The sequence below is a fragment of the Mauremys reevesii genome, linkage group 7 (assembly GCF_016161935.1).
Source record: "Mauremys reevesii isolate NIE-2019 linkage group 7, ASM1616193v1, whole genome shotgun sequence".
In the NCBI taxonomy this organism is placed as follows: domain Eukaryota; kingdom Metazoa; phylum Chordata; order Testudines; family Geoemydidae; genus Mauremys; species Mauremys reevesii.
Window position 1 is genome coordinate 47801471 of NC_052629.1, and position 12962 is coordinate 47814432.

Here is a 12962-nt window from a genome sequence, read left to right on the forward strand (position 1 = left end):
GCAATAAGAATATATATTCATTTTACACAAGCCTATTTCTAATGATAAATTTAATAGTCTTAGCTCATCTTTTGCAATTTAATATTTTAAATGTACTAAACTTTAGTTTTCTGTAGTTTGTGCAATATAGTAGTTGGATCTGAGAGCTTTAAGTATAAATTGGAATGTGTGTATAGCACATTGCCTTGGTCTAGTTTACAGAAACATAATGATTTGCTTCTCAATGAAATTTGTCTGAATTCTGTAGGTAGAACACAGATTTTTATAAGATGAGCACTAAATGGTCAATATGCAAGTTAACAAAAAACCAACTCTTCTTAGTGTAACTTGCATTTGGACTGACAAGCCAGTAGATCCAATGTGGCAGCTGCTTCATCAAATGACACACGACAAAGGGTCTGATCCAAACCCTATTGAAATGAGTTGAAAGGCTGCAACTGACTTCAGTGAATTTTGGATCCAGCCTCTAGTGGCTGCAGGGACAGACACATTAAGTTTGCCACTATTGTATGTGTTTCGTTTACTGGAGTAGATTATTTTTTCTATTTTCTTCTTCACCTACAGCAAAACAAGGGAATTTAATTTTGCTTTGCTACTTTAAAAAAAAATCATGGACTAATATTTTCCAGGTAACTAGTGATTTTTTGTGTGAGACATTTCGGTTGCCTAACTTAAGAGATCCTTAAAGGTACCTGAATTTCAGAAAATGCTCATCACTCACCTTCTGAAAACCAGATCCCTTAAAGTGTTGCAAGTGGAGCTCTTAAAAATTGACGTGCCCAAAATCACTAATCATTTTGTGAAAATCATTGCCCTATTCTATAATTTATCTTAGTCCCTTTTATGTGTGAAGGTTTGTACGCCATTACTAACAAAGGTTGAAATAGTAAACACAATTCTCAATGCCTGTTTAAATGTACTGCTGGGATTTTTTAAAAGGAGAGTAAGGGAATTAGGCATCCAGCTCCCATTGACTTGATAGGGAATTGGGCACCCAAATCACGTAAACCCCTTAAATATTCCAGCCTATATTTATGTTAATTGGGGAGGAGTTGGGCTTTCTTCCTTTTTGACACCTGCTATGGCTACATTCATCAGTATTGCATCAGCCACAGCCTTGCTGTTCTCCGCTTTCATTCATTATTAATTAACTGAAAGTGGTAATAGCAATGGAGATGCAAATTAGAGCTATCGAAAGCAATCCTTGTAGAAAAAGTAGTACTGCTAGCTATTGAAAAATAATTAGCAGTAGAAGAATATTTTCTGAATTGTTTTTAGCTCAATAGTATTTATATTAGGGGCACCAATTAGCTAATACTGACAAATGGTCCAAAGCCATAAAGGAACAACCTGCTCACAAGGCTTCTGTGTATTTTTCTCCATCCTTTAGGCTAACCAATATTTGAGTTTTTTATGGAGTGCCTCGGTGTATGTGACTTTGGATAGGAAAATAGAAAGCTTTAACCAGTGTTGATGATACAAATATAACCATAAGCCAGGATCACTTCTGATCAATCAGACTGAAGTACATTAATCCCTGTTTGTAACTATTTTTTGTTTTAATGATTTTTCTATCTGTTAGTTGTCTTACTGCATGTTCTCCAAAATATCCCTGCCCAAAGCATTGGCATTTCTTTTCTTAGTGCCATTATCTGATTGCTGTTGAAAAGATTGTGCATCATAGGGACTTAGGCTTCATTATTCAAGGTATATATGTTTTCACAATGGACTATGGGGATGCAGCTCTGGGACTTATTTGGCAATAACCCACTGACTGCCCCTGTGCACCTGAGTCTATACAAGTAAGAAACAACTCTAATATTCCAGACAGTATTCAAAACTGCAGTGACAGCTACACTGTTTATAAAGAAAAAGTGGTTGCTTTATTGATAGCCATGAAATATTACCATACCAGCCATTGATCTTTACTGGTAACTGCTCTGACATCAAACAGTCCCACTTTTTAAAGGTGTGGCCCAGATGATCTGCTGGTGCAACTTACATTACCTTCGGTGGAGCTGCATACATTTAAACTGGCTGAGGATCTGACTTTCATGTACATACGTAACTAGAATCTGACAGATTTGTTGATAGCTCTTGAGCTTTAAATTTAATGTGGAGTCTCTCTCTAATATATTACTATATTTCAAAAACATGACAGAAGGGAAAAGGATAGCAAGGTGGGAGAGGACGCATATGGCCTGTATGCGCTAAGTGCTTGACTACATATCTTTCACTAGAGAACATTTTTTAAAATACCTTTTTCCAGGTTGTTCTTCCCAACATAAACAAGACTTCTATGCAGGCAGTTCTGGATTATTTGTATACCAAGCAATTATCATCGAGTCAGGAGTTGGACATGCTTGAATTAATTGCACTGGCAAACAGATTTTGCCTCCCACACTTGGTTGCACTGGCAGGTAAGGATTCTGACGCTTTGCAGGTGCAATGCCTTCATGGACTGCTGTATTACTTCTTAGTGATTTTTTTAACATATACAATTTTTTTTGCCATGAATGCTGAAGGAAAGAAATGCCGTTCTTTTATAGAAAGCCAAATTGTGTTACAATATGGTACTTTCACTTTTAAAAAAATGTACTTGTCTTTCTCTTTCCACTCTCTAGGACTTGTGCTAAATTAATGCAGTCCTTTTAAAATGTTCCATACATTAGAAATAGGAAGTGAAAACCTTCTCTTCAGCATTAATATAATGTCTGCAATTCATAATGTCCATTCTATTATTCTTAACTTGCAGCAAAACAGTAGGGACACTAAGCTTTCCATTGTAATGAACTAGGCTTTCCATGATAAAATCCATTTAGAGACCATAATAACTGAACCAATTTAAAATTGATCTGATTCAAACTCTTTGTAGAGTGCTGTCCAGATCTATTTTTACTGCCCAAACTAGAGTCAGTTAGTTATTCTGCTGTAGACAGGGGGGCTCCACATGCATAATTTCAAGAAAATCAACTTTTCCATCTTTAAGTTAGACCAGAACAGCAGCCTGGGATACTTTAATACTAAATCCACATGCACCAAACTTCTAGATAGTGATTTTTTTTTTCTGTTTCCTAATATCATACCAAAAGAGGGTGGAGATTCTGAGAGATGGGAAGACCAAGTTGAACAAATTCACAAAATGAATTTTAGTCATTTTCTTGAGTGTCATGTACCCAAGCCCTCAGGTAGCTTTAAGTTGTGCAACAAGACATTCAATTGTTGACAGCATTACAGAACTAACTTAGGCCCTGCTCCTCCCAAAGTTTTTGTGGGGCCTTATGTAGTTATCCTTCTCAGCATTTGTGGAACAAATGTGCTTTTAATGGTAAGAACATCTTATTCTGTCTCATTTAGTGAAATATTTACTGTGAATTCAAAGGCTACTTTTTGTCCCATTGCTATGATTGCACACAATGGATTTGAATCAGGCCAGCTGTGGTTGTCTCTAACATTCTGTCAGAAGGAATGCCTGCTCTGTTGCACCCCCTTCTGGCCAAGTGTGGCTCTGATGAGGCTTGTCTCAGTTCCCTGTTCACTCAGGCTCCTTTTAGAAGTCCACATTGTTGAGATATTCAAACCACTCCCCCTTCTGGGGTCTCATTTATTAAGTCCTGCACAAAGTCTTTCAAAACAGAATTCAAACCTACAAATTCATCAGCCCAGTTTCATCAGCACCCAGACCCTCCCCCCGAGGGTCAGTCCTCTCCTTAAAGTTCCTTTCTTTCAACCCAGACCCAGGCTGGGCATACCCCCTCCTCCTGAGGGTCTGTCTTCCTGCTCTCCCAGCATCTCTTGCCTGGAGTTTGGCCTTTTCCACAGGTCTTTCCCCTGCTAATTCAGGGCCAGAAGGAGCCTTCTTACTCCCTAGAGTGTCTGCAGGCATCTGCCAAGAACCACCTGCAGCTGTACCCACTCCTTTTTATAAAGCCAAGGTGCCTCTCATTAATCCCAGCTGGGCAGCAGGTAATGGTGCACTGGACCCCGATACTTCTCAGAGGGGCCAGTCATCCTGGCACACACTCCATCCTATTATCAGATGTTGATCCTTCTGGGAAAGGGGTAAGTGGGTTCTGCTGACTTACTGAGGCAGGTGGCTTACCTCACCTAGATACAAGAAACCAGGGGTGGCTCTCTGAGGAGAGAGGGTGTATTCTGGAGGCTGAGCATTCCTAAGGGGGGAACCATAGGAGCAGCCACTCCTGAGAAGACTCAAAGTGAACTTTGCTGTCATTATTAATTTCTTCATTAATAGAGCCAAACCATAACAATGGGGGGGGGGGTTTGATTCTGCGTAGTACCTGGACTTTGTTCTAGAGCAGGTTGGGAACAGCACTTACTCAGAGGTATCCTTTATAGGGAATCCAAGGTTTCTAACTACTAGGGAATCTGGAGCGATTATTGCATAAACATAAGCACATGCAAGATCTGTGTGTCCAAAAGGACATATTTACACTTAGCGGGCAAATCCTCAGCTAGTGTAAACTGTCCTAGCTCTGTTGGCTGGGGATCTACTCCTAGATATATGAGGGCAACTCCAGAGACCACAATGGAGCTGCACCTGCTTACGCCAGCTCTGACTCTGATCAGAAATCCGAATGGATCTGCTGCTGATGAAGTAGTTGCTATATTTCTCTTTCATGCTAACACACACATTCTTTGGTTCTTGGTTTCCTAAATGAACTGCATTTATAAATAATGTTACCCTGAAATATGTATTTTTACAGTGTCAGCTATTAGTTTTCTACTTTAACAGAGCAGCATGCTGTGCAGGAGCTGACTAAAGCCTCAGGGAATGGCATTGGCATAGATGGTGAAGTACTCTCCTATTTGGAATTGGCCCAGGTTAGTAGTGACTGATTTTTAACCTTTTTAAAGGCATTCTGCCCAATTGCAGTAGTCTGAAAAATGATGGTGTTGAGCATTATATCTGCATAAATAAAGTCTTTCAAACAAAGAACCCCTTGTTTCCACTGAAAAGAATTGAGGGACCACAGTTATCGTACTGTACTCAGGCTTCTCAGCATCTTAATTTTTAAAACTTAATTGCTGAGATAATAACACTGTATCTTTTAAAATGTTTAATGGCCTTTGAAGAACAGATTTACCTTCTCCACATCAGTTGAGAAATCAGGCTCTATATATTGAGGCTTAGTTTTGTGTCTATCAAATACATATTTCAGTTTTTACTTGTGGGGAAGCCTCTGTAAGGTGGCAGAGCCCAGTGTCTCCAGCCTTGTGTCTCATGCCCTGAAATCCCATGAATAAAGCTCTCTAGCTTTCTCCACTCAGGCATTCTCAGTGAGTGTCACCATTTTATGCCTATATGCCCCTTAAATCTTTCTCCATTAGGTTGCTATGAATGTAGTACCTGTCCTGCATTGCGAGGGCAGAGTTAGGTTATGGCTACACTGCACATCTTACAGCGGCGCGGTTGTGCTGCTGCAGTCAGGCCATTGTAACATGCGCAGTGTAGCTGCTCTTTGTCAGCAGGAGAAAGCTCTCCTGGTGACAAAATAAAAGCACCTCCAATGAGGAGCGGTAGCTTTGTCAGCGGGAGATCATCTCCCACCGACGAAGCACTGTCCACACCGGCGTTTTTCATCATCAAAACTTTTGTCGTTCAGAGGGATGTTTTTTTCACACCCCCGAGCAACAAAAGTGCAGTGTAGACATGGCCTAAGTGGCCACCCTCAAGGGGGACATATCTGCAACACCGAGCCATTCCTTTGTGACTCTGAGCAAATTGCCCATCAGGCTACCTTACATTCAATCACATCACTTCTCTGCCTGCGCTCCTTGTTTTTAAATATGTGACTGTGTATTCCTAAAGGACTGTTGCAATATGGTTTCTTCAGGGATGCGGTAGTAAAAGATATTTTACTTGTTATATCAGAAATTGAGTTATAGAGTTTAAGGCCTGAAGGGACCATCAAATCATCTAGGCTGACCTCCTGTATATCACAGGCCACCAACACCACCCAGCCAAAGTTAGAAAAAAGTATTACAGTGCACAAATGATTCTTCAAAACACCCTAATGACTAGGTCTGGCTTCTGCCTGTGCTATTAAACCCTTGCTTTCATGACCGGCATGTAGTGCCTACTGGCCACTGCAAGCGTCCCATCATCTGCTTTCAGCTCTGTCTGGACCCATAACACTCTTACTAACCTGGTTCTTAATTTCTTCCGAGAAAAGAATGCTAGTTCTGCTAAACTATGGGGATTGTTGGGGTGGTGGTTGGGTACAGAAGTCATAAGTTCAAATCCTGTTATGATTTGATCTGTGCCATACAACAATGTGAAGTGTTTACGCCATGTTAAGGTTTTAAACAGGCAATCAGAATGCCAAATAGATGCACATGCTTTACCAATCTGACTCATATTATAGCTCTACTTTCTTATGAGCAGGCTGCCTGTTCCAGGCTTTGTACTGTGCTTTCAACAGTGCCTTAAGCTCTATCACTGAGAACACTTCTCTGGGGAGTTACTTACTACAGGGTAAGATTTGTAGTAACTTGATGGCTGCTGCAAACCTAGGTTTAAGTGCATAGGATCACAGTTAGATCCCAATCCTATGAGATACTGAGAGCCTCCTGCCAGATGCTAAGGGCCTTTAACTCCCATTGAAGTGAAATAAAGTTGAAGCTGTTCACATCTCTCAGGAGGTGCTCACCACATTGCAGAAAGAGTTAGAACCCTAACTCAGCTACTCCCACTGACAATCCCATTTTGACCACTGACTGTGCCAGTGGATTTTTGTGTAAAAGGAACAGTAACTTTAAATCCACATGGTGCAGCAAGAAGCATCCTCTGAGCAGCTGCTCAGTCTCTGCTGAGTATAATGCAATAATCCCCAATGCTGAGAGCATGGCAGGATAGGGATCACGCTGGCCTTAACTTGTAGCTTTTGTGCAAGATGACCAGTAGTATCAGGAAATGTAAACTGTCTGTCTTTGCTTGTAGTTTCACAATGCTAATCAGCTGGCAGCGTGGTGCTTGCACTACATCTGCACCAATTACAACAGTGTTTGCTCCAAATTCCGCAAAGAAATAAAAGCAAAATCTCCAGGTAAGACCATCTTCAACTTTCCCCCCATCTTTTCCTGACCTGTTTTCTTTTTTCTTTCTGTCCTTTGAACATGAACAAGTGAATTAGCTCAACTAAACTATGATGGAAACCTCATGTTCTTTCCATCTTGAGTTCTTCTTCTGATCAGGTAACCAAAGAGTTAGGGTATGTCTACACTACAAGAGTAGTTCGATTCAACTTAATTCAAATTTGTGGAATCGACCTTACGAAGTCGAATTTGTGTATCCACACTAAGGACACTAATTCGACTTTGTGAGTCCACACTAACGGGGCCAGCGTCGACTTTGGAAGAGGTGCACTGTGGGAAGCTATCCCGCAGTCCCCGCTGCCCATTGGAATGCTGGGTAGAGCCCCCACTGCCTGCTGGGGGAAAAAATGTGTCGAGGGTGGTTTTGGGTAACTGTCATCATTGAACCGTCAATCACGCCCTCCCTCCCCGAAAGCGCCTGCGGGCAATCTGTTTGTGCACTTTTCTGGTCAGTGACAGCGCGGACGCCACAGCACTGCGAGCATGGAGCCCCCTGCAGTTATGGCCGTTTTCACCTCCTCGCACCTTATCGTCCACCTCTTCCACAGTCAGCTGCTGAGAAATCGGGCCTACTTTTCAATGGTGCTGCAAGCACTGGTGGACCATAGGGGACGTTTTACCAACATCAACGTCGGGTGGCCAGGCAAGATTCATGATGCGCGTGTTTTCAGGAACTGTGGTCTGTTTAGACACCTGCAGGAAGGTAGTTTCTTCCCGGACCACAAAATAACTGTTGGGGATGTGCAGATGCCTATAGTGATCCTCGGGGACCCAGTCTACCCGCTAATGCCCTGGCTCATGAAGCCCTATACAGGCACCTTGGACAGCGACAAGGAACTCTTCAAGTACCAGGAAGCAGCGAGCAGCGTGACCTGTGACTGTTCAGTTTCTTTACAGAGAAGCTGAACCTGCCCCTGTTTCTTTACCAAGTTGCTGTTGACTAGCATCTGCAGTTACATACCCCATCCACCCCGCTTCCCCCACTTCCAACACACGTGTAAAAATAAAATACATGTTCCATTGTTACTTAACAAACGTTTCTTTATTAATGACTTTGCGTTAAAGGGTTGAAACTGGGACGCAGACTGTGCTGCGTAGGGTGTGCAGTGATGTAAAGACCGCCTCTAAACTCGAGGAATGACAGGCTCCTGCTCCTAGAGCGGTCCGCAGTGCTAGACTGGTTGTTTCAACAGAGCCTGCCATCCCTCCTTTTTGGGATTCTGTGTGCAGGGGCTATGTGACCTTGTGGCGGAGGAGGACGGATACAGATTCCTCTGCTGCATGACTCTGCGGTCCAGGACAAGGACCGCTGCATAAGATCTGTAACTGCCCTCCCCTGCTACAAAGTCACGTCCCCCCCCACCCACACAGAACCTGGAAACCACCTCCCATACTGACCAGGGTGCCTACTGACTGCACTGTGTGTGTGACCTGCTGCTGATCCTGCCCCCGTGTCTGTACCCTGGTAAAGGTGACCGTCCTATGCAATTACCAACCCCCTTCCCCACCCCTTCAAACACAGTCTTCTGTAAAAAAACATGAGGGAAACAGTAATTAACAGCAAAGGATTTTTAATAATTAACTAGACAGGGGATGAAACTGGGATTTGGGCTTGGGTGAGTCAGGAAGGGAAGGATTTCTCAAAATTTAGGGTATGAGAGCTTTTGGGTACTTGAGCACTCTGCTGGGGTGCAGTGACAGTTTTCACGGCCCCTGGCGCCCCTCCTTCTGGTTATTTTGGGTGAGGTGGGTATGGGACTTTGTGGCGGGGGAGGGCGGTTGCAGATACACTGAAGGGGGGCTCTGTCCTCCTGCCTGCGGTCCTGCAGAACATCCACAAGGCGCCGGAGCGTGTCCGTTTGCTCCCTCATTAGTCCAAGCAGCGTTTGAGTCGCCTGCTGGTCCTCTTGACGCCACCTGTCCTCCCGTTCGCTGTGTGAGCGCTGGTACTGAGAGAGGTTCTCCCTCCGGGGGCATTTCCTGTGTGGCTGGTCAGAGCATCCAAGCTCGGACTGCTGTCCAGAGCGTCAACAGAGTGGTGCACTGTGGGATAGCTCCCGGAGCTACTAAGGTCGATTTCCGTCCACACCTAGCCTAATTCAACATGGCCATGTCGAATTTAGCGCTACTCCCCTCGTCGGGGAGGAGTACAGACGTCCAACTAAAGAGCCCTCTATGTCGAATTAAATAGCTTCGTGGTGTGGACGGGTGCACGGTTAATTCGAATTAACGCTGCTAAATTCGAATTAAAGTCCTAGTGTGGACCAGGCCTTAGAATCCTCCTTCTGCCTCATTGACCAAGACTTACATATATAACTCCTATCAACTGCACTAAGAATGGCATGAACGTCTCCCTGTGCTTCGCCTCAAAAAATATATTTGGTGTCTGAATGTATTGTTCTATGACAGAATAGTGTAAAATAAACAGTGTTCTTTGCTTAAGCTGCTTTCATCTGAGCCTCTCAGCACTTTACAAACATTTAGTTAATCCATAACAGCATTGCACTGAGACAGGTGAGTATCCTTATGTCCATTTTGCTGGTGGTTAAACTGAGGCACAGAAAGGCTAGTGAGTTAACCAAGGTAAATAAATGTCTTACATGTCCTACTTTATTTGTGTCCCAGTTTTAGTATCTAAGTATCTTATTACTTTTTTTTTAAAATCAGATAATCAAGAATATTTTGAGAGACATCGCTGGCCTCCTGTATGGTACTTAAAGGAAGAAGATCACTACCAGCGTGTTAAAAAGGAAAGAGAAAAGGAAGATATTGCACTGAATAAACATCATTCAAAACGGAAGTGGTGCTTCTGGAATTCCTCTGCTGTAGTTGCCTGAGCAAAGCAAATACATGTAAACACTACAATGGTGTAATTATAACACTGCTCTAAAATTAGTCTTATTGTTAGAAATAAGATGTAGTTCAGGTTCCCGGCACTGATTTTATTCCATGTTTTGCATTTATCATTTTTAGGGTCAAAAGCACAAGCTCAGCTATAGTGAGCCTGGAATAGTTCCTTAAACTGATATGTATATTTTTCGTTAGTAAGCAAAATAAGCACCATTATTACATTTCTTTTTATACAAAAACAAATCCAGCATTAATGTTTCAAACTCTACATTGGGAAATATTTTTATACTATCTTGTGTATTTTGTTTAAATAAAAATTCAGGGGTATAACTTTATTTTACAGACCACAAAATAACCACATAGCAGCTTTGTAATTAGATTTTAACTATTTTTCTTATGTGAGTACAGCGAAATATAAACTAACATGCCCTCTTAATAGATAACATTCTGTCTTAAGTGACCAATTTAAAAGTACCCAGTGAAAATTATCACCTTAGTTAAAAATAAGCTTCTACTAGGCGACCAGTTTTTGTCCCTACGTTCTATGCACTCATAACATAATTAGATGGTTATTTCTTCTTTCTAAAGTAAAGGGTTATAATAAGATCAAATAACTGCAAGTTATAGAGCATTTGATCTTTCTTCAATTGAATAATAGGCAGTATGATTACCTGTTCAGCTGCAGGAACATGTATTTCTAATATTTGCCATGTAAGTGCATAGAATTATGGTTATATGGGGCATGTGAAATCTAGTGATTCTAAGTATTCAGAGGTTTTAAAGGTCTAGATTGAAGAGGATAATTTTAAAATCATTAGAAGGGCTTATTAATTTATATCTTTATCCAGGGCAAACTCAGTATGGATCTGAATACAAAAAGCAAATATGCTGGTAGTCTTGGAATTACTGTATTATAGTTGGTTCAGGGGCGGCTCCAGGCCCCAGCACGCCAAGCGTGTGCTTGGGGCGGCATGCTGCAGGGGGCGCTCTGCCGGTCACTGGGAGGGCGGCAGGCAGGCAGCCTTTGGCGGCATGCCTGCGGAGGGTCCGCTGGTCCCGCGGCTTCGGTGGAGCTGCGGGACCAGCGGACCCTCTGCAGGCACGCCTGCGGGGGGTCCACCGGAGCTGCAGGACTGGCGACTGGCAGAGCACCCCCCGTGGCATGCCGCCGTGCTTGGGGCGGCGAAATGTCTAGAAATGTTGGTTACTCTTTGAGAGCCTAATTCTGCAGTCATTCCTCTTTCAAAACTCCTTTTTGCCTCTACAGGAGTTATGCAAATGAAAGGCTGTGCAAACAAGTAGATACATTCCTCTATTGTTGATGTAGCATCGTGCAAATGAAGAATGATATTTTAAATTAGATTACATTCCTTCTGGAAGCAGATATTCGAAGAAAGCACAAAGCTGGAGTCTGTGTATAAAAATCCCCGCATTGTTAAATGGTAGGAGGGGGAAAGAACATCCAGTGTTTTGAAATTTCCTTTGGGTTTATAATTTTCTAATGACTGTCACTCTGAACTTACACTGGTGCATTAGAAAAATATCAGGCTGGGGGTGCTTTGAAAAGACCAAACTAAAACACTTCTAAAATTATACTGTAAAGCATATGCAGGCCTATGAAGTGTCTCAGGCACAGTTCTGTAATTGAGGTAGTATTATGTTATCAGTTTTGTTAATGCTGTTTTCTGCAGGCAGCTCAGCATACTAATGTGAAAAGCTTTTGATTTTTATTTTTCCTGTATTAATAGACAAGGCAGTAAGTTCAAACCCCAGTGCTGGGAGTCAGGAAGGAAAGGTTTCAGACTGAAAGCCATACATACTTCCAAATACTCAGCTTCAAGTCAGAGCCTGTTCTTGGGAGATGCCACCCTAGGGTGGTAGAAGCTGCTTAGCGTGGGTGCTGAAGAGACTCCTGTAAAGAAAACAGGTAACAGACTCCATCACCTACAAGATTTATCACTGTACCGTGATAAGGAAGGGCTATAGAGAAAGGATGGCTGCAAGTTTATCCGCATTAATTCCTGGCCAGTAGTATTGTAAATTGTGGAGGGATGAAAAAATGAGTGAATAAATATCAAGACTAGGCTGGAATTAACATCTGTTCAGTCATAAAATGTTAACAGATCATGTTTAATAAGTATTGCTATTAGGTTTTACATAACCAAAGCTACTGTATGATTGTAATTTTGCCAAACTGTAATGGATAGATAAATGAACCTGGGGTTATATGCAATAATATCCAGTTGTATTAGTTATCGGCTACTATAACCAAGTGGCTGGTTCATTTGGTTAATGCTGTCTATGGCCTTTAATCTTGGTGGTTATTTGTGTTTTTTATTTTGAAAAAAAAAGTCAATAAAACTGTTTAGTTATAAAATGTCTCCCAGTTCTTTGAATCAGCTTTCTAAATACTGTATAAAGTGCTTCACTTTTTTATGGTATTTGTCAACATTCAATAGTAGTAAAATATGTTTAACAAAACAGTGTATTGAATTTGTGATCACATGGCATATCAAAATTTACAGTTCAGAATGTTATAGGAGAGCCAATTGCATTTGTATTTATTGATTGGAAAAAAGAATATGGTAGGTGCTTGTCACTTAATATAAAGCTACAAACCAAACATTTTCCTGTCACTTTTTCACACTGTTCCTAATACATAATCACCATACTGTCACCTGTGCGATGAAAAGCAAACTCTGTGACAGAAAACAGGAAGAGACACCAGGAGTTCTTGTTGGGATTTTGGTTGGTTGGCGTTTTGTTTTGTTTTTATTATGTATACTATGAGCTTGCTAAATTGACTACTTTTCTTTAGCTGGTTTCCACTAGCAGATATTCTTCAACAAGAAAAATCTCTAATTACAAGTTAGTGAACTTGTAGCAACAATTCCTCTTGATAGATCTATGCAGTTAAATTGACAAAGCTAAAAAGTTACATTTTTTTAGAGAACTTGCAAGATGATGCATGAAGCGTGCCTTGTTCATATTTT

At 41.7% G+C, this 12962-nt stretch overlaps 1 protein-coding gene across 5 annotated transcripts in view; it reads left to right on the forward strand.

The window, feature by feature from the left end:
• The window catches only part of RHOBTB1 (Rho related BTB domain containing 1), a 76815-nt gene extending 64466 nt beyond the window's left edge, over positions 1-12349 (forward strand). For 4 of the 5 annotated variants that reach the window (XM_039482652.1, XM_039482649.1, XM_039482651.1 and 1 more), the window contains 4 exons: positions 2270-2420; positions 4757-4845; positions 6965-7070; positions 9787-10980. In XM_039482652.1, coding sequence (XP_039338586.1) covers positions 2270-2420; positions 4757-4845; positions 6965-7070; positions 9787-9956 — 516 coding nt within the window. In that variant the 3' untranslated portion in view covers positions 9957-10980. Of the gene's footprint in view, positions 1-2269; positions 2421-4756; positions 4846-6964; positions 7071-9786; positions 10981-11717 lie in introns of those variants that run through there. The other variant, XM_039482650.1, reaches the window with a different exon arrangement.
• Positions 12350-12962: the final 613 nt, after the last annotated feature.